This window comes from Schistocerca serialis, chromosome 1 (assembly GCF_023864345.2).
Source record: "Schistocerca serialis cubense isolate TAMUIC-IGC-003099 chromosome 1, iqSchSeri2.2, whole genome shotgun sequence".
Lineage (NCBI taxonomy): Eukaryota > Metazoa > Arthropoda > Insecta > Orthoptera > Acrididae > Schistocerca > Schistocerca serialis.
The window spans coordinates 1,124,002,457-1,124,024,901 of NC_064638.1; the positions used below are offsets into that span (position 1 = coordinate 1,124,002,457).

Genomic DNA, 22,445 nt, shown 5'->3' on the forward strand with positions numbered 1-22,445 from the left:
CCTCCAGTACTAAATTGGTGATCCCTTGATGCCTCAGAACATGTCCTACCAACCGATCCCTTCTTCTAGTCAAGTTGTGCCACAAACTCCTCTTCTCCCCAGTTCTATTCAATACCTCCTCATTAGTAATGTGATCTACCCATCTAATCTTCAGCATTCTTCTGTAGCACCACATTTCGGAAGCTTCTATTCTCTTCTTGTCTAAACTATTTATCGTCCATGTTTCACTTCCACACATGGCTACACTCCATACAAATACTTTCAGGAACGACTTCCTGACACTTAAATCAATACTCGATGTTAACAAATTTCTCTTCTTCATTGCCATTGACAGTCTACATTTTATATCCTCTCTGCTTCGACCATCATCAGTTATTTTGCTCCCCAAATAGCAAAACTCCTTTACTACTTTAAGTGCCTCATTTCCTAATCTAATTCCAGTATTGCCTCACGTGTTTCATCATTTCTACGGAATCCAAATCGATCTTTCCAGAGGTCGGCTTCTACCAGTTTTTCCATTCGTGTGTAAAGAATTCGCGTTAGTATTTTGCAGCTGTGACTTATTAAACTGATAGATCGGTAATTTTCATATCTATCAACACCTGCTTTCTTTGGGATTGGAATTATTATATTCTTCTTGAAGTCTGAGGGTGTTTCGCCTGTCTCATACATTTTGCTCACCAGATGGTTGAGTTTTGTCAGGACTGGCTCTCCCGAGGCTGTCAGTAGTTCTAATGGAATGTTGTATACTCCCGGGGCTTTGTTTCGACTTACGTCTTTCAGTGCTCTGTCAAACTCTTCATGCAGTATCATAACTCCCATTTAATCGTCATCTACATCCTCTTCCATTTCCATAATATTGTCCTCAAGAACATCACCCCTGTATAGATCCTCTATATACTCATTCCACCTTTCTGCTTTCCCTTCTTTGCTTAGAACTGGGTTCCCACCTGAGCTCTTGATATACATGCAAGTGGTTCTCTTTTCTCCAAAGGTCTCTTTAATTTTCCTGTAGGCAGTATCTATCTGACCCCTCGTGAGATAAGCCTCTACATCCTTGCATTTGTCCTCTAGCCATCCCTGCTTAGCCATTTTGCACTTCCTGTCGATCTCAATTTTTGAGAAGTTTGTATTCCTTTTTGCCTGCTTCATTTACTGCATTTTTGTATTTTCTTCTTTCATCAGTTAAATTCAGTACCTCTTCTGTTACCCAAGGATTTCTGCTAGCCCTCGTTTTTTACCTACTTGATCCTCTGCTGCCTTCACTATTTCATCCCTCAAAGCTACCCATTCTTCTTCTACTGTATTTCTTTCCCCCATTCCTGTCAATTGTTCCCTTATGCTCTCCCTGAAACTCTGTACAACCTCTGGTTCTTTCATTTTATCCAGGTCCCAACTCCTTAAATTCCCACCGTTTTGCAGTTTCTTCAGTTTTAATCTGCAGTTCATAACCAATAGATTGTAGTCAGAGTCCACATCTGCCTCTGGAAATGTCTTACAATTTAAAACCTGGTTCCTAAATCTCTGTCTTACCATTATATAATCTATCTGAAACCTTCTAATATCTCCATGGTTCTTCCATGTATACAACCTTCTTTCATGATTCTTGAACCAAGTGTTAGCTATGATTAAGTTATGCTCTGTGCAAAATTCTACCTGGCGGCTTCGTCTTTCATTTCTTAGCCCCAATCCATATTCACCTACTATGTTTCCATCTCTTCCTTTTCATACTGTCGAATTCCAAACACCCATGATTATTAAATTTTCGTCTCCCTTCACTACCTGAATAATTTCTTTTGTCTCATCATACATTTCATACATTTCATCATCGTCTGCAGAGCTAGTTGGCATATAAATTTGTACTACTGTAGTAGGCGTGGGCTTCGTATCTATCTTGGCCACAATAATGCGTTCATTATGCTGTTTGTAGTAGCTTACCCGCATTCCTATTTTCCTATTCATTATTAAACCTACTCCTGCATTCCCCCTATTTGATTTTGTGTTTATAACCCTGCAGTCACCTGACCAGAAGTCTTGTTCATCCTGCCACCGAATTTCACTAATTCCCATTATATCTAACTATAACCTATCCATTTCCCTTTTTAAATTTTCTAACCTACCTGCCCGATTAAGGGATCTGTCATTCCATGCTCCGATCCGTAGAACGCCAATTTTCTTTCTATAGAGTATTAGGCATAGTAATGTGTTGCGTTTTTGGTGTTTTCATATTTTTGCCCACTCCCTGTATGTGTGGCATTTGTTAAGGCAGGTTTTTTTATTTGTATTTGAGATATTTGCCCTTTTTTTACTTATGTTTCTTCGTGATCTTAAGTTGGTTCATGCAATCAAGAAATTTCCTTATTTTGCTTTATATTTGAAGTGAACGCATTTATCTTAGGTAATAGTGTAGCATATTATACCTCGCGATACCATTGTTCCGATGTTATATTGATGTTCATACAAAATATTATGTCGTATCTGGTCTCGGGAAATCCCTGGCGGTGCTGTAGTATACGACTAACGATAAAGAATACACGAGTATATTCATTTTACCAGAACAGTTGCACCCAGGGCTTTTGTTAGGACCACTTGCCGACTTCGAAAGGAGAGAATGAGGATAAAGATAAAGTAAATGTGGCCGAGTGGCGTGTACGAGTGTGGTATGATAGGTCAGAGGTCAGAGGGGCGACGGGCAGACGTATCATTAACGCGCGAGCCTGCTTTCTGCGAATACCTCGCGTGATGTGTCGGTCAGTTTATTTCCATCAGTGACGCTATCCCAAAGGATTTCAGCTGGCGCCAGATCGCTTCCGGAGCCACGGTTAATAACGTCCCGCGGCCATGACGCCACAGAACGGCTGCACCGTTTGAACTCTCCGTCCTAGGAGTTATTTGATCGCGGATACTTTCAAATCGCTTGTGGTAGTTATCGAGGGCCGAAAGGGATATTATGGCAGCCTATAAACGATTAAGAAAATGCGCGCATCCTCTTTCCACTCCTATCGTCATGGTATCACTTACCCTTACCTTCTAAAAATTGGTATTTTCACTTAGCCTTGCCTTCTAAAAATTTACATTACATAATGCAGGGATTAAGGAAAGGCAAACCTACGTTTATATCATTTGTAGACTTAGAGAAAGCTTTTGAAAATGTTGACGGGAATACTATTTTTTCAAATTCTGAAGGTGGCAGGGGTAATGTAAGGGAGCGAAGGGCTATTTACAATTTATACAGAAACCAGGTGACAGTTATAAGGGTCAAGGGGCGTGAAAGAGAAGCAGTGGTTGGGAAGGGAGTGAGACAGGGTTGTAGCCTCTCCCCGATGTTATTCAATCTGTATATTGAGCAAGCAGTAAAGAAAACAAAAGAAAAATTCGGAGTAGGTATTAAAATCCATGGAGAAGAAATAAAAACTTTGAGGTTCGCCGATGACATTGTTATTTCTGTCAGAGACAGCAAAAGACTTGGAAGAGCAGTTGAATGGAATGGACAGTGTCTTGAAAGGAGGATATAAGATGAACATCAACAAAAGCAAAACGAGGATAATGGAATGTAGTCGAATTAAATCGGATGATGCTGAGGGAATTACTACTTAAAGTAGTAAAGGAGTTTTGCTATTTGGGGAGCAAAATAAGTAATGATGGTCGAAGTAGAGAGGATATAAAATGTAGACTGGCAATGGCAAGGAAAGCGTTTCTGAAGAAGAGAAATTTGTTAACATCGAGTATAGATTTAAGTGTCAGGAAGTCGTATCTGAAAGTCTTTGTATGGACGATAAAGAAGAGAATAGAAGCTTTCGAAATGTGGTGCTACAGAAGAATGCTGAAGATTAGATGGGTAGATCACATAACTAATGAGGAAGTACTGAGCAGAATAGGGGAGAAGAGGAGTTTGTGGCACAACTTGACCAGAAGAAGGGATCTGTTGGTAGGACATGTTCTGAGGCATCAGGGGATCACAAATTTAGCATTGGAGGGCAGCGTGGAGGGTAAAAGTCGTAGAGGGAGACCAAAAGATAATACACTAAGCAGATTAAGAAGGATTTAGGTTGCAGTAGTTACTGGGAGATGAAGAAGCTTGCAGAGGATAGAGTAGCATGGAGAGCTGCTTCAAACCAGTCTCAGGATTGAAGACCACAACAAGAACAATAATGTGATGCAATAAAGTCTTATCGGGTGTAATGCAGCATCAGTTCTCGTTAATCCCGCGACGTCTCGGTAGGCATGTACTCGTCTTTTATCGTCAGAGCATGAACCATGGACCTTGCCGTTGGTGGGGAGGCTTGCGTGCCTCAGCGATACAGACGGCCGTACCGTAGGTGCAACCACGACGGAGGGGTATCTGTTGAGAGGCCAGACAAACATGTGGTTCCTGAAGAGGGGCAGCAGCCTTTTCAGTAGTTGCAGGGGCAACAGTCTGGATGATTGACTGATCTGGCCTTGTAACATTAACCAAAACGGCCTTGCTGTGCTGGTACTGCGAACGGCTGAAAGCAAGGGGAAACTACAGCCGTATTTTTTCCCGAGGATATCCAGCTTTACTGTATGATTAAATGATGATGGCGTCCTCTTGGGTAAAATATTCCGAAGGTAAAATAGTCCCCCATTCGGATCTCCGGGCGGGGACTACTCAGGAGGACGTCGTTATCAGGAGAAAGAAAACTGGTGTTCTACGGATCGGAGCGTGGAATGTCAGATCCCTTAATCGGGCAGGTAGGTTAGAAAATTTAAAAAGGGAAACATGGACGATAACTAGTTTGGACAAGAAGAGAATAGAAGCTTTCGAAATGTGGTGCTACAGAAGAATGCTGAAGATAAGGTGGGTAGATCATGTAACTAATGAGGAGGTATTGAATAGGATTGGGGAGAAGAGAAGTTTGTGGCACAACTTGACTAGAAGAAGGGATTGGTTGGTAGGACATGTTTTGAGGCATCAAGGAATCACAAATTTAGCATTGGAGGGCAGCGCGGAGGGTAAAATTCGTAGAGGGAGACCAAGAGATGAATACACTAAGCGCATTCAGAAGGATGTAGGTTGCAGTAAGTACTGGGAGATGAAGAAGCTTGCACAGGATAGAGTAGCATGGAGAGCTGCATCAAACCAGTCTCAGGACTGAAGACCACAACAACAACATGGTCCGCAGCTCGTGGTCTTGCGGTAGCGTTCTCGCGTCTCGCGCACGGTGTCCCGGGTTCGATTCCCCGCAAGGTCTGGGATTTTTCTCTGCCTCGTGATGGCTGGGTGATATGTGTCTTTCATCATCATTGACTTGCAAGTCGCCGAAGTGGCGTCAGCTAAAAAGTACTTGCAATACGGCGGCCGGACTTCCCCGCAAGGGGCATCCCGGCCAACAATGCCATACGATCATTTCATTTCAGAGCATGTATGCAGCGTAATACTCGGCCGGGCACATATCTGGAAGGAAGAAGATGGGAACGTCAGGATAGCATGCATTTCTTGAGCGAGTGACCGGGCACATAAATCTAGAGCCGGACGGCAGTTAAATGGATATGGACTGTCCGTTGCGGTGATTTATTTGTTTTTTATGGAGAATGTGGCGAATTTTCTGACGTACGCAAAAAATTTTACATTTTATAGTTACCGAATTACGAAACTCACTTTACTGCCACAAACCAATGGTCCCAGGTCAGGAGAAGACGTCACACTAACGTCTGCTGTATTTTGCCATATGTAAGCAAGAACGTGACTCAGGTGCCGTCCCTCTGTTTATCAGCGCGCTTGAAACCCATCTATCTGTGCTCTGCTGTCGTAGCGACGGAAACGTCGGTACAGTACTCTATTACGATGGTGGGTGGCAAACTGTTGGAGCAGCGGTACGGCTGTATGCTGAGAGGTGTCCTGATCGTGCCTCTCCATTTGTCTTTGCCAATATTATTAAAAAAAATACAAATACTAGAAGTATGAAAAATAAAATACGCCAACAAAAAAAGAACAGCGACTGACGAGAAAATGCAACTAACATTTTCGCAGCGGTACCACACAATCTTCATGTGACTACGAGGCAGCTTGAATTTTCGACTGGGATTAGACACAGTGTACTGCGAATACTACATTCCAACGCATTTCGTCCTTACTAAATTTCGCTCCGCCGACAGTTTCATGGAAATGGTTTTAAAAAATAGTTTATATTTCTCTGACTGGGTTTACGAAAACTCCACAATGATGGGGTGTTTCTAGCATTAATTTTATCTGCAGATGAACCATCGTTTGCAAACCACGAGCATATCAGTTTTCGCAAAACGCACTGCTGGTTAGTGAAAATTCCACGCTGTCTGTAGAAAGTGGATAAAACAACAATGGAAGTCTTTAAGCAGACGCTATCTAGGATTCCTTACACATTTGTTGCTGCAGATACTGGAACACATCCCAGTGAACACAAGGAAACCTGTTTGGTGCCAACATGATAGCTGTGGCCGGCCGGTGTGGTCGAGCGGTTTTAGGCACTTCAGTCTGGAACTGCGCGACCGCTACGGTCGCAGGTTCGAATCCTGTCTCGGGCATGGATGTGTGTGATGTCCTTAGGTTAGTTAGGTTTAAGTAGTTCTAAGTTCTAGGGGACTGATGACCTCAGATGTTAAGTCCCATAGTGCTCAGAGTCATTTTTTGATAACTCTGCCGCCCATTCCGTAGAAATTACAGACCACGTGAACAGAATATCTGTTTCGCTGTAGGTATTTGTTGATACAGTAAAGACACTGATAATTTATTTCCACTTTGAGAAAAAGCCGCCGTGGGCATATAAAATTGCGAACAGCACGTATCCTAATTTTATACACAAGTATCAAATTAGTTTTCTTTTTGTATATGTATATGCCGTTTTCTGGATTCGGAAAAATGGCGGCGGAAACAGTTGCAGGGCATACGACCAAAACTGATGACTTCTTTAACTGAATGGATTGGTCTGACACAGCTGCAACATTTCCGCTGCCGTCGAAAACGATTTACGGACAGGTACTCAACCGTTGTAATATTTTTTGTGCAGGGCGGGGTGGGGGTGGAGGGACAAACCGGAGTATCTGCCCCCGGCGGCAATTTCAGGAAGCGCCAAATTCAAATTCTTGAAGAAAAAACCCTTGTTTCACAAAGCCCCTACCATCCAGTTTATCGATTATTCATGTGATTTTGAAACGCATCCCTGCTGATTTTTGAACACATTCTAAGTTGATTCCTGAACGAATCATAAGTTGGTTTTTGAATGCGTGCATAGTGTACGTGATGTCTCTACATCTACATCTACATTTATACTCCGCAAGCTACCCAACGGTGTGTGGCGGAGGGCACTTTACGTGCCACTGTCATTACCTCCCTTTCCTGTTCCAGTCGCGTATGGTTCGCGGGAAGAACGACTGCCGGAAAGTCTCCGTGCGCGCCCGAATCTCTCTAATTTTACATTCGTGATCTCCTCGGGAGGTATAAGTAGGGGGAAGAAATATATTCGATACGTCATCCAGAAACGCACCCTCTCGAAACCTGGACAGCAAGCTACACCGCGATGCAGAGCGCGCCCGCATCTCGTGGTCGTGCGGTAGCGTTCTCGCTTCCCACGCCCGGGTTCGATTCCCGGCGGGGTCAGGGATTTTCTCTGCCTCGTGATGGCTGGGTGTTGTGTGCTGTCCTTAGGTTAGTTAGGTTTAAGTAGTTCTAAGTTCTAGGGGACTTATGACCACAGCAGTTGAGTCCCATAGTGCTCAGAGCCATTTGAACCATTTGATGCAGAGCGCCTATCTTGCAGAGTCTGCCACTTGAGTCTGCTAAACATCTCCGTAACGCTATCACGCCTACCAAATAACCCTGTGACGAAACGCGCCGCTTTTCTTTGGATCTTCTCTATCTCCTCTGTCAACCACACCTGGTACGGATCCCACGCTGATGAGCAATACACAAGTACAGGTCGAACGAGTGTTTTGTAAGCCCCCTCATTTGTTGATGGACTACATTTTCTAAGGACTCTCCCAATGAATCTCAATCTGGTACCCGCCTTACCAATAATTAATTTTATATGGTCATTCCACTTCAAATCGCACCGCACGCATACTCCCAGATATTTTACAGAAGTAACTGCTACCAGTGTTTGCTCCGCTATCATATAATCATACAATAAAGGATCCTTCTTTCTATGTATTCGCAATACATTACATTTGTCTATGTTAAGGGTCAGTTGCCACTCCCTGCACCAAGTGCCTATCCGCTGCAGATCTTCCTGCATTTCGCTGCAATTTTCTAATGCTGCAACTTCTCTGTATACTACAGCATCATCCGCGAAAAGCCGCATGGAACTTCCTCCAGAATAAAGAATTTAACCCGCCGAGAAAAGGGTACAGGGCTGTACGAGCTGAGCCGAAATAACCTACGGGTGCATACCAATAACTGCTTTTTATGTGGTTGATTGGGTGTGCGAATGACAAGCGTTGTTATAATTACTAGCGAAATTCACAGATTCAGACCAACAGAGTGGAAATAAACGATTAAGACGAATAACAGGTAAGAAAGGTTACATATTGTCTTCTCAATGTATCCAAGAAAATAAAATTTGGACAGAAAATTTTTATCAAATCACTACATTACTAAGGCCAGTTCTACAATCCCCGATTAGCAGCCGCTTACGTTCTATTCTCGGAATAGCGTGGACAATGCGTTGCACGAAAGCGTAATAACGTCTAACCAGAGAATAAACTCAGGTTAAACCGGTGATTCTAGCAGGGTTAGTGAAGTTAACCGATGAATTAGTGGTGACAAGACTGGTTGTTAGAACGAGGAAGGAGAAAAAACTGGGACGTCACACAAGTTATGTGGAAGAATATGACGATTCCAAATTTATATAAAAATTTCGTAGTATTACTACTACTTTTCGATCTCATGCTTGATGAACTGGAGCATATGAATGAAATGAGAAACTATTTCCAAACATAAAACTTTTTACTTGTAACCGGCCTAATGGGCATTTGATATTGGTACTTCGTGAATTATTTTCTGTCATGTTATTCATGTAAATGAGGTAGATAAAAATGACCATTTGTGTCAAAACAGTCTCGCTTATTTGGCATGTGTTGCAATTGCTCCAAAATTAGAAAGGCCTATTTCATTAATGTATGGTATTTTTTTTTTTGCCCTTTTTCCACGTACCTGATTTTAACTGTCTCCTATTCTGTCGATTGGGACTGACGCATAGTCGTTTCACTCCACTCTTTGTTCGTGTTCTCTAGCTTTGACTTGGGCGCGTATGACCCCAGCTGTTTTTTGCGCCCTAAAGCAAAACAAAACAAACAAACTGTGACAAAACAGACGTGTAATCAAATCGTGAAACCACATCACTCTTGGTTACTATTCGTATTAATAACTTTTTCAGTATTAGCCTACACCATTTTGATTTTTCATTTAAGAAAGCGTTTGACGAACCTTGATGATAGATTCTTTCGCCGAAAGGAAGGCACGCAGTGTCTAGCCGTGGCAAGATTAGAGAGAAAAATGCTGGAACCTAAAGATTGAACAAATGTGTACTGTCTTGATTGTCTCTTGTCTTTACTGGTTTTATGTTACCTATATTTAAATTTATGTCACGCAAAAGAGAACGTTGTTAAGTAATAGGCAACGAAGAATGCAGATTTTCTGAGGAGTTCTTATTCTCTCGATCACAAATAATCCCACCCAGTATTAATTTGAGTTTTCTGTAACGGGGGTGGGATGTGAGACCGGCCGACTGGAAGCAGGAGAGGCACCACAGGACACTTTAATTTTAGGCCTGGCTCGCCCCATCCCAAACGCTCGAGTGAGGGGGGGGGGGGGGGGGGGGGGGGAGGGAGAGCACCATCAAGCCTGGGCGCTGGCTCGGAATTATCGTAGATCCGGGGCTGCCCCTGTGGCATCACTAAATGATTCTGGAGATCAGACGTCCCTCCATCCGTGGCACAAGACCGCCCACACCACCAACCTATGGCTTGAAACTTCCTGGGAGATTGAAACCTTGTAACAGATGGGACAGAGTTTTCAGCTCCCACCAAAGTTTCAAATCGGCGCACTCTCCTCCTACCTATGATTTGGCTTTACTATTCCAATCTTTCAAAAAACCTCCCACACGCCCAGTTTCAGTTGCGACATACCTAATAAATATACATTTTTTCCAATTGCAAATGTAATAATGTTACCAGATCCACCATTTTTGAAAGAAAAATTCATGAAACCATTTAAGCTCCAACGTACCTGTTTCTTTGTATGACACCCTCCTTCCATAGAAATTTCGTCGTCCAGTCCTGTTCTTGACACTCATACTCCATGCTGCGCACTCACATTGTGACAATAGTTGCGAAAATAGGCTGTACTCTGCAGGGATTACACTTCTAGTGATTGTCGTGCCACCTACGGTTAGACCAAGGTTCAGGGTGGCCTGAAAATCTGTTAACATTTGAAAATTCAATACCTCACGAAATAATCTAGGTAGGAGGTAAAAATTGCCACACGCCCTTGAAATGACATGCAGGTCTTGTTGAAACCAAAAAAATGCACAAAATGACCAAAAGATGACGTTTCATATGACATAAAAGCAATAATTAGCATAACAACTGATTTTGAGCAAAGACAAGGCTCTTTATAACGAGTGTCCAACATGTCGGCTGTCATTCATCATCAGTACCTGTAATATATCAGTAGGTATGGTGAGAAGTTGCTGTCGGATGTTGTCTTTCGCCATCCATAATGAGGACAGATTATTGCAGTAGACTTGAGACTTCAGGTAACCCCACAACCAGTAGTCATACAGTTTGACGTCTGGAGACCTGGGAGGCCAAGAATGACAGAAGTGGCAGATCAGCACACGATCCTAGCCAAATGATGTGCGCAAGAGATTTTTCACATGTGTAGCAATATGGGGTGGAACCTCATCCTGCATAAAAGTCGTACCTTCCAACAGGTGTTTTTCAGGCAGGCTAGGGATGATGCGATTCCTGTAATGTATCAGCAGACCTCGCACCTGTCACGCAGGCAGTGTGAAAAGCAGCACCCTGCTTTTCCACGAAGAGATTCTATCACAACTGATGTGATAAATCCACACCACACCTAGACTGCCTCCTCAAGCAGTAGGGTTTCCACAACAGTTGTAGGACATGTGGTAGCCCAATTCTGCATTTGTGGGTGGTGGCAGACCCTCAGAGTGTGAAATGGACTTCATTGGTCCACAACATGTTCAACGACCAATCGTCATCTTTCCCCATGTTTCTTTTTAAGTGCCCACACCACAAATGCTCCATGTGTCACAAAATCGATGGCCAACAGTTCATGATGATGGTGAATTTTGTGCAGATCTCTTTGGAGGGTATGCCTTAGTGCTCTCCAAACAGTGGTACATGGAATGGCAGTAAGATGCGCGACTTCCCGAGAGCTGACTTCACCATGCAGAAACGAAGTCTTCATTTTGTCCTGAACTGTCTGGGCAGCAGTAGTACGTGTGCTTGGTTGCCCACTATGGGGTTGATGGTCTAGACATCCCGTGGCTTCACAGGACCTTTACCCATTCAGTTACCCTCCTTATGGTGACAGGATCATAAAGCTATAGTAGCTGATTCTCCATTCTGATAGTAAAGCTTCACTAAAAGTGCTGGCGCTTATGACTCCCTCTCTCACTATAGCTCATTTTATACTTGAGTCTCATGCTGCGTCACTGACATGTTGCTGTCCAGCGCCATCTGTTTGCCAGTTTATGCATTCATTTTTCATTCCAGTAAAACCCCTTGTCAATTCAGGCATGTGTGTAAAGTTTTACCTCTCTGCCTACATTATTCTGTGAATTAGTGCATTTTCAAGTGTTAACTGACTTTTGGATCACTCTGTACTACATATTTGCAACTGTGATGACCAGTCAAATGGCGCACAATGAATGACGGAAAAAAATAAAGCATAAATCAATATGGAACACCTCTCGTATATCAGAACATGAAATGTCAATGTGTGTTCATTGTCTCTCGCCAAACAACCACCCCGTACGTTTCCTGCAGATAACTGGAGGGAGAGCATTATTTGGAACTGAGACTAACTTGCCAGTTAAGCTGATCCATTGACCTGCTCTACCATCCATTCACAAAGAGACTGTGCATGGCATACATGAAAAAGTGTCGGTTGGTGAATTGAGATGTATCATTATGCGTTGCAGGACTGAAGGACATCGGCTCAAAGCTGACCTCCACAGTAGAGCAGACTGTGGAATCGAAGAAGTCAGAGTTGGAGCGCATCGGTGTGGAAAAGAAGCAGGCAGCAGCGGCACTTCTTGAGGAGCAGAGCAAGAAGACGGGTGACCTGCTTTGGCAGACCAAGAGTGAGCTGGAGAGCGCAGTCATCGGCACCGCCACCTCCGCTGCCACAGCCGCCGCAACCTCTGCCGCCACCGCCACCAAGACTGCCAAGCAGCAGGCCGTCGACGCTTTTGATGCCACCATGGCTGACGCCGAAAAGGCGGTCGACAGCACCATCAAAACCGCCTCCACTACCATCGACTCAAAGATCGACGAGGCTGGCAAGGTACTCGCATTGCCCCTTTTATTCGAATAGCTGGACTAACGGTGTCTTTGTGGAGCCTTCGATATTGCTTAGCAACTAGCGACCGAATGTTCAGCTTTCAACGTAAGCTAGACCTTGAGTTACACTATAGATCAGTTTGTCAGCACAAGTTTTGTGTTAAACATTTGGAATTATCCAACTCACAATTAAATTTCCACATTTCAACTACAGTGCACCTCGTGCTATGCTACAGATCATCAGTCAGTCACAATTTAACAATAAAAAAAAAAAAAATATAGGCACCAAAATATAGTCAGTGTTCTGTTATCCCTTTGTTTGTGCATGTATGTTGTCACACACCATAGTATCATTACAACATATTGAGAGACCAACATCCAGTATTGGTAGGTCCAATTGACCTGTCTTTTTAATATTCTCTAGAGATTTTCTCTTAAAGTGTCTCAAATATTATGATGTTAATGGATGAAACTGAGCATCTCTCAAGGAATCAGCACCAATTCAAGAAAAACCTTTTATGTGAAATACAGCTTCATTTGAAACTTCTGGCAGATTAAAACTGTGTGTCAAACTGCATTGCTCTTCGCCAGTAGTGGTCTTATTGATGTACCTATCCGAGTATGACTTGAGGGGACAGTCACGGCTTTACTTCTGTCAGTAGCTGTCTTCTGCTTCCCAAACTTCACAGAAGCTCCACTGCCATTTGTTGCTGGACTAACACACATGTGAAGCTTGAAAAGTATCAGAGAGGTACCAGCAGAAATGAAGCTGTGAGGGCAGGTTGTGAAACGTACCTGTCTAACCCAGTCAGCAAGAGCATTGCCCAATAAAGGCAAGGTATTGGGCTCGAGACACCATATGGCACACAGTTCTAATCTACCAGGAAGTTTCAAAACAGCACAAACTCTGCAATGAGTGAAGGATTTATTCTGTGCAGCTTGCTATATTCTTAAACGATTTCTTGTAGACATCAGGTGCAGGTAAACAGGTAGATTCCATCTTCTTAGATTTCCTAAAAGTGTATGACACTACACCACACAGCCAACTACTAACCAAAATACGGTCAGGCATAGTGTCTTTGGACATGTGACTGAGTCAGTGAATATTTGAATAACAGAACCTAGTACTTTATAAAAGATGGCGAGTGTTCTACAGAAACTAAAGTAACAGAAGATGTGTCCCAAGGTAGCATAATAGGACCTCTAATGTTCTCTGAATACATAATTTATCGGAGAGGGTTAGCAACAATATAAGACCGTTCACTGACAGTGCTGTTGTATACAGGAAATTAACATTGATGGATGGTCATGAGGAAATGCAGAAATATTTGTACAAAACTTCCACTTGGTGCAATAAATGGCGGCTCTCTTTAAATGTGGATAAATTTAAGATACTGCCTACAGCAAAGAGGAATGGCCCAATAGATGCAGTTAAAGATCTTGAACATGTGACATTGTGTACCTATGCTGGGGTAATATTAAAAAACAATATCAAATGGGACGATCATGTGAAACGAATGTAAGTGAAGGCAAATAGAAGCCTTAGATTTTTTAAAAGGGGGCAACCAGTTCTAAAAGTATTATTCCAGAGTTTAATATCCTAGTAGTCATGAGAAGAGACATCTAATAAATTCAGCAACTTGCTGCTATGATTTTAAAAGGTCTGTATATAGCCCTTGTAAAAGTGTAATAGAGATGCTTGGGAAGGTTGGTGGAGTATAGTAGGTGGCTGTACTCACTCAAAAAATTCAGAATGAATTAAATACCCACACTGGATTTGAGGGAATATACAAAGAGGTGATAAAAAAATTTCTGTTCGAAGGCTGTACCATCCTGAATCATTATGCCAGTCATGTAAAATCGCCATGAGCATTGTGGCAATCATCCCAACGATGCACCAAGTTGAAGATACTCATATAGTAAAACACCATGTCGTGCTGCATGAAGCAATCTGTAACTGGCTGCTACACATCTTAGTCTGACAGGAATTGTTTTAACCCTTTAAGCCCTTTTATAAGGGACCGAAAGCATGATAATCGCATAGGGAGAGATTGGAACTATAAGTCAGGTGCTTGACAGTTACCCACTTGACTGTAATAACTTCTGTGTTCTGACATTTTCAGTATGAGAATATGTGTTGTCATGAAACAGCAGCACCCTTTGTTGCAGTTTTCCCAGACGTTTCATGTTGCCCTAGACACATTCTTGATTTTCTGATGGACATCTACCAGTGTTTGTTCGTCAGCAACCGAGAAAAGAATAACAGAACATTGGTCCTGTTCAGACACATTTGGCAATAATGTCACCATTGTTCTCATTTCTGCATTTACCTCACACACGTTGCAAAGACATGAATGCCACCTAATACCTTGCCCACACATCGGTGCTTATATATCCAATCAGAGTTGTGCTATGTTGCATATAACCTGCAGCAGTGCCCTCAAATGGAAACTTTTTGATTGCCCCTTAGATGTACACCGAGAGAACATCTGTGCTAACTTCAATCACAATGACATACTTACACTTAAAAAAGGAAGGAGGAGAAGGGGCACAGAGGTGTGCTATATTTTGTTTTTTATCAGTTTATTTGTTTTGCAGAAATCGGATGCTTATTCTGAGCATGTTCCATAAACAAGCAGTAAGCCATTTTTCAGACTAATAAGCACTTATTGGATGACACATAGACTTAGTGAAATTATTCTCTGTCGGACAGTGTTTGTCTTTAGCCACAGCTAGTCAGTAGTCCAGTGCACTTATAGCATAATAATATCAGTGAACATATGTCTTTTCTTCAATACTTGTATTGTGCTATTACCAAATTGTCCCAGTGAGTCAAGAATCATAAGAAAGTAAGTGTCTGTCTATAATAGGAGAACAGTGCTGTATCTCAACTTTCCTTTTCATTGTGAAATGTATCACTGTAGAAACACTCAAAATGGTCCTGGATAGATTGGTACTGAGAGGCAGTTAGGCACAGAATACAGAAGAGACTTCTGCAACATCTTTGAAACCAGTGTGCCTTGGCACCTTTAATGGTGAATCTGTTGAGGCAGCAGACGGTGAAAGTCATAAGTATAATATAAAAATTACAGTTTTTTAATTTCTAATAATTATGAATACTGTATATTATTTGTATTTACACAAAATTGAGAAGAACACTATAAATCCATGTGCCCGGTATTTTACACTCCAAAGTATGTAGTTTAAATTTCTGTGGTATACAGAAAGCATTTAAGTGATATTAATAAGTAATTTATCTATCACAAACTTGACTCTTAACTTCCAAAATATATTACATACCTGAAATATAAATGAAAAATGTATAGTATGCAGAACATCTGTGTAATTCATATTGTTTTTATATTTTTGTTAATTTTTTTACATTATTGTATCATATAAAAGTATATTTCAGTCTTTAGGATCAGGAGAAAGGAACTTTTCAGTGCCTTCAGTTTTCAAAAATTAGACAAAACTTAATCCAAGACTTCAATCAACCAACAATAACAGGAATTTGTCAAATCTGTGTAAGTGAAAGTTGTCACTTTTGACAAGCAGCCCATAAAATCGAAAAAGGTTGGGGTAGATGGTGGATTTTCAAACTGGAAACATGGAGCAGTGTGGATAAGGACCCATGCAATAAATTCTTTTCATACTAATTGCATTAAAAATGTTGAAAATACTAGCTTAGTTCCCTCAATATCATCAGCTGAAACAGATGATGGCTAATCGACCTGCATTATTGAAATAAACAGCACATTGAAGGACTGTCGACATAGTGTCTCCTCATAAAATGATGCAAAAATGTTCAAAATCCCAACTTCATGACATTTGTAAAACCTTGAGCAGAAGATGGGGCAGAATCAAAACCTTAGTTACAAAGAGATCATTACAAATAGCCTCACCACAATAATCAAAATGAAATTCTTGATTGGATGGCGACTGCAGTTTCATAAGGAATTATGGGCAAGAAAACTACAGAATATTTTTCAATTTTATTGGATGAAATTTGTGACATGTACCAAATGGAGCAAGTCTATGTTTGTTTCAGAGTCGTTTCTGAAAATTTGACAGCAAATGAGTATTTTATCAGGTTTTATTCTATGAGTAGTACTTCAGCAGGAATCTTGTTTGATCTCATTCAAGGTGTATATGGACAAGGAAAGAAAAATTTCCGGATTTTCCGGTTAAAAATACACTTTTAGCGTGTTAAGTGACAGAATTCTTTCCCTCGGAACTGTAAAAGTTATCAACCCTTTTGAATGATTAAGGTTTTATACACCAACATAAAACTTTCTAGCACTTTATAAAAAAAACATTTTTGAAAGGTCTTTGATGTGCAACAACATGTACGCTGCATATTTTCGTATTACGAAAGAATGAATTCGAATTCCATCACAAACAGCACGTTAGTTTCCGAAACATTGAAATCGAAATTGCGATGCTTTCTTATAAGCCAATCATAGCTCATGTCACGTGATCTTGCCAGCCGATGATAGCACATATTCAGAGCATAGGACACGTGATTTAATCAGCCAATAGCAACATCACTTTTAAGTAGCACAAACACACAGATAGGAAAAGTTAATGATTTAAATTAATATACATGGTGTATCTACAAGAAAAGCTAGGCTTCCTCATATGATATTGGTCAAAGATTAATAAGTTACAAGAACAGGTAAGCCTCCACTTACAATATTGGTCTTTTCCTGCGTGTCATACTAACAGATACCTCACACAAATGGCCAGTAAAACATTAATAATGACATACATGTCTGGTTTTCTGGGCTAGAAATTCTTCCGAGTGGCTGGTCCTCAAAGTGTTAAGTTTTAAATGAGAGTCAAACTCTCTGTGATTTAAGAAATTCGTCGCACATTCTCACACGTAACATAATTCATCTTGCTTAAAACGAAATTTACTTTAAAAGTAATGCCTTTCAAACTACCATTCGCAATGTTTTCCTACTACCTGTTAGAAATAGGTTCGTTTCAGCAGTTGCCAGAAAACAGGCGTTACTGCGCGTGCGCAACTAAGACGACGTAGGAAGCCCGTGTGTTCGTACGTCTGTTCTGCCAATGCTATTTTACCCTTTGAATAGGTACACTTTTCAAAAGAACTCTAAGTGATAAAACAATGAAATTTTTATTGCATTTATATAACATGTATGCTTCAATTTACTAGTAAAATGAACATAATACCTCTTATGGATCGAAGAAAAAAAATTATTCTTTCACTAGTAAAATTTAACTTTTTTTGTACATTAATTATTATAAAACAGTTTCTGATTGTTTGGTGATTCTCAATTTACTTATAACAACTAATTACCATCTGCAGTGCAAACTGACCAAATTTCATGTTTCTAACCCCATTAGTTTATCAAATAATGGTTCCTGAAAGTAAAAAAATGTAGTTTTTAGAAAAATCCATTTAAAGTTTAATATTGCAATTCTAGTATAGTTACTGATGAGAATTACCACTAATATTTTCCTGCACCATACTGAGCATCATCTTAATATATTGATCTTCTTTTCTTGTCTAGGTCCCTCTTCTTTTCTGTCTGGCGTCTTTTGTGCATTTTAAATTAGCAATATCTGCTTTACAGATTCTCTCTTTATCTATATGCCCCAAGGATTTTGCAGTATTTCCACTAGATTTTATGCCCAATAATTCCAAAACGTCCCATAATTACACCATCATTGAAGCATAAAATAGCATCATAAACACCAAATATGAAGGTTGTAAGCTAAACAAATACAGTTTTCAGTAACCGGTTCCAAATGACAGAATTCACACATTCATTTAAATTTTGGGTTTTCCCATGAAGACATTTCTTCAACAAGGTATGTTTACAAAGGTCTCTAAATATGGGATTAATTTCATTCATTACTGATGCAGGTAGAGAATGTTTGTGGTCTCCTGTACTTGCACCAAGTTTCAGGTTCAAAGACCGTGCACTGGATTTTCCTTTGTGGAAAGCTTATGTAAAAAGATAGCCCATGAAGCATTTTTCATGTTTTCTAACATTTCTTCTTATGGCCAAGCCATATTAATTCTGTGATCTACCTATTTCAACATTTGTCAGGCGACCTTTACCACCTTTCTTCCAATAGTATTTTTGACTTTTTCTTCAATAATCTTCTCAACCTGGACCCCATTCCCTTCTGGGCATGCCCAATGCACTCTAATTTATAAATTGTGACATTATGACCATAGACTTGTTCTGCACATATCCGGTCATTCACCATCTCCAGATTGCACAGAGCATCTGGAAAACCATCATATCTCACGAAAAAATTGTTGTATTTATATAAAACAAAAACTGTTTCACGCTGGAAAGACCAGGCATTTCAAATATCCTAAAGTCTAAAAATCGGATTTTTGAATCCCACTTGCCATCCATCTCCTCTTAAGAGATCTCACATTACGCCATAAAAGAAACAAGACATCAGAGGATACTCTAAGAGCATCGGAATTTCGTAAACCACACTAAAATGCATAATTTGGCTTCAAGTGCTCATTCATATGTCGAGATTCTCGATGAAGTAGGTCCCCATCTGACATTAAGCTTTTCATTGTGGCTTTCGGGATGTAAATTTTTGTGGTACACAACTACAGTGTTATCTTGTGATTGATTCTTTATTATGGCGTAATGCTGTATGTGCCGTAAGATGTACACGTGCACTTCCAAATCAGAGAACAGTTGAAACCAGCTAATAGTGTGGAGTGAAATGCTTTGTTTCAACTAAAGATTAATAAAAGTCAAATTTCTTTAGCAAACTGACAAAAATAACTTCATTGTTCTGCAAGGCGATTAATATTCGACTGCCAAAAACTTGGAAATAAGAAAACTGTAACTAATGACGTATTTTGGCCTTCCGTGATCATGTGAATGTATTTTAATTCACTTGGTGGTTTCCGGCCACAGAAATCTGTTTTGTATTAATTTGAAATGAGAGCTGTAAATGAAGAGGAAACAGCAACAGGTACATACTGGTCTAGTGGGGATCACCCGCTCCCCTCCACCATTCAGACTGATCGGCGCATGCGTGAATCTGGCAGCTTGGGCGCACGAGAAAAATTTTTCTTGGTAGCATGTGGCTGCTTGTTGCTACTGCCGATATAGCTAACAGCCACACTTTAAGCCAGAAGCAGGAGAAGGTACTGCCCATAAGCAACTGAACCGCGCATGAGCTCACTGGCAACTGCTCAAGCGAATGTAATGTAAACAATTGTGACATCACGCTCATGATTTTTTTTGTTGTGAAGTTTTGCATAGTCTTCTGTCCTAAAGCCTTTGACACATTTTGCTGGTGGCAGAACCACACCATCCATGCATAGCATTGTGAAGCTTCCAACACACCAGTTATGCTGCATTTCTTTCTTTTGTTATGTGGAAAGTACAACTTTTCCCCCTTGTTTAACTTATGCAATATTCTTTCAGCTTCATCTTTATTGTAAAGAATAAAAAACTGGTCATTTCCATGATAACAGCAGATGTGCTGAGTCAAGTATGTCAACTGACCAAAATCTGGAAAACCAGAAAAGTCAGTTATTTGGTAATGTTTCTCCAGCAACTTTGACTAGAAATTCTTTGATCAAATCTCAAAACTGCTCCAATATCTTGAAGCTGATCCACAAGAAGGGTAACCCGAAACTGTATGAACAGGCAAAAACAAAAAAATAACTACTTCCATAGGAATATCAGAAGAAAGAGTATGGTCCATTGTACATCATGAATTAATTAGTGAAGTGGTGGCAAACATCTTGTCCATGGTAACTAACTGATGCACAAAATTACTTGAATTCCTTGTACAACGGTTCAAAATTTTTGGAGAAATACTTTTTCACATTTTGTTTTATTAGCACTCATAACTGCAGTAGTGACCTTCAACAAAGCCTTTGTGATCATCAATACGATACTTGAATATCATCTCCGCATGAACAATTCCCTAAATGTGAAATTTAAAACTTCAGCATTCCTTTTGTTATCTTCTATTGGCACACCTTGACTGGTCAGTGATTCTCTGGACAGAAGCCTTTGATCTGCTTACTGATTTTACATAGTACCAAAATTTTCTCTGGTTCTTGGCTTCTACTAGAGTACGATGGTCGCAGTTGCTTTCTCAGGACTTTCCACAGTCTCTTGTTAAATAATGGAGGGTCCTTTCCATCCTTAGTCCACTTACTTAGCACATACTTCTCCAAAGTGTGATTTACAATTTGTTTAAACTTTGTACATGATTCCTCTTTGCCCACCATACCAGAACTAAATGATGTCCAACCAAATGATGTCCATTCATTGTTTAAGTGGGATAGTAGCAATTGCTTATTTGCTATTTCTGACCTAAACACTCTCCTGGCTTTCTTGAGGGATTTATTAACTTAAATAACTATTGTTGCTATCCACACCATCGATAAGGTCAGGCCTATTTGTAGTTACAAGATCTAAAATATTTCCATTGCATGTAGGCCCTCGAACCAGTTTTCAGAAAATGTATTCAAAAGCGCTTCACAAGACAGCCTGTGCGTACCACTGCAGTGAATCTGTGGACATCACAGCCTATACTCAATAGGTTAAAATTGTCTCCAACTAATATTTCATGATCTGGGCGTTTTCATGCTACTCAGTGTAGGGAATCGGGTGGCCAATAAAAACATCCAACAATTAACTTGAATTCACCTAGACCTGTTATATGCATCCAGATAACTTCAGTCACACTCAAATTTGCCCTCAATAGAGAAACTGTTTTTGTCAACTTCTATGGCATCTATTCTGTCTTTCTAATACACATTCCATGGTTCGTCAAATATTTCAGAGCTTTCTACTTTGGGTTTCAGTCAGCCCTTGGTCCTGAGAAAAATTAGGATGTGACAAATTTCCTGGAGGGCAGTAAATTGGGGAACTTTGTTGTGGACACTTTGACACTTTACTGATAAAATTTTGACAGTAGAAGTGTCTTTACTCTGAATGTGGTATGGTTGTGCTGTATGTGGCAACTGGTGAGTGTTCACCAGAGAACCTTAAAACTACTTTGTAGCCTAAAAAGCCCCCATGTCGACTCCACAAGTGCTCTGCTACCTGACTAGCTGCGTCCTTTATGTGGTGCATCTCTGACCTATCAAGGGGAGTCCTACAATTCTCTACCTGATAACGCAGGTCCAGAAAACTGGAGCCAAAACTGTCACAGAAACAATGAAGCCTTTGGTTGAGACCTTCCACTCAGCTCCAAACCAATCAACTCGGAGAACAGTGCTTCAAAACTGTGAGCTCTGCTTGGGACCGCACATGTAAGGCCAGCAGTCTTCACCACTTCCACTAGCTGTCCACATGAACTGAGACTGGAGCTCCTGATAACTAGCAAACCTCTCTCCCCATGTGCTTGCTCAGACCCTGCTGAAAGAGCAGGCACCTATCCACTCACACGGTGAATGGGTGAGACTAGACGGCCAGCCTCCACGTTGAACCTCCACCTCTAGTGACACGGATACATTACTTGCGACGAGTTCAGATCCACGGCATTGGGTATACTGGAAGGTGCCATGGCAGCTGGGCTCGGAAGGTGCCATGGCAGCTGGGCTCGTGGGTGAAACAAGTGATGCCTGACGTGGCCCATGTGATGCAGCAGATTCTCTGATCCGAGACAGCAGCCTGAAGACAGCTGACTGTAGCTGCAAGAACCTTTAGCTGTTTGCCAACTGCAGCCAATCCATCTCAGCATGACTAACTTAAGAAGTACACTGTAAAATGACATTCAAAAGAAATGAGAACTGTGCTACAGACTACATGAAACTGCACTTTACTGCTACTAAAATATGAGATTACACCTTATAAATACAAAAACATACACAGAATTTAAGAATTAAACTATGAAGAAGACACAAAAAGCTAAAAATGTAACTTGCTGCTCTGCTGGTACATGACAGG

At 40.9% G+C, this 22,445-nt stretch overlaps 1 protein-coding gene across 2 annotated transcripts in view; it reads left to right on the forward strand.

The window, feature by feature from the left end:
• Nucleotides 1-22,445, forward strand: part of LOC126416872 (uncharacterized) — a 137,886-nt gene that overhangs the window by 95,062 nt on the left and 20,379 nt on the right. For both annotated transcript variants that reach the window (XR_007575533.1, XM_050084762.1), the window contains exon 2: nt 12,162-12,526. Coding sequence is in view for 1 of the 2 variants with exons in the window: in XM_050084762.1 (XP_049940719.1) it covers nt 12,162-12,526 (365 nt within the window). In the remaining variant the exon portion in view is untranslated. The remainder of the gene's footprint in view (nt 1-12,161; nt 12,527-22,445) is intronic.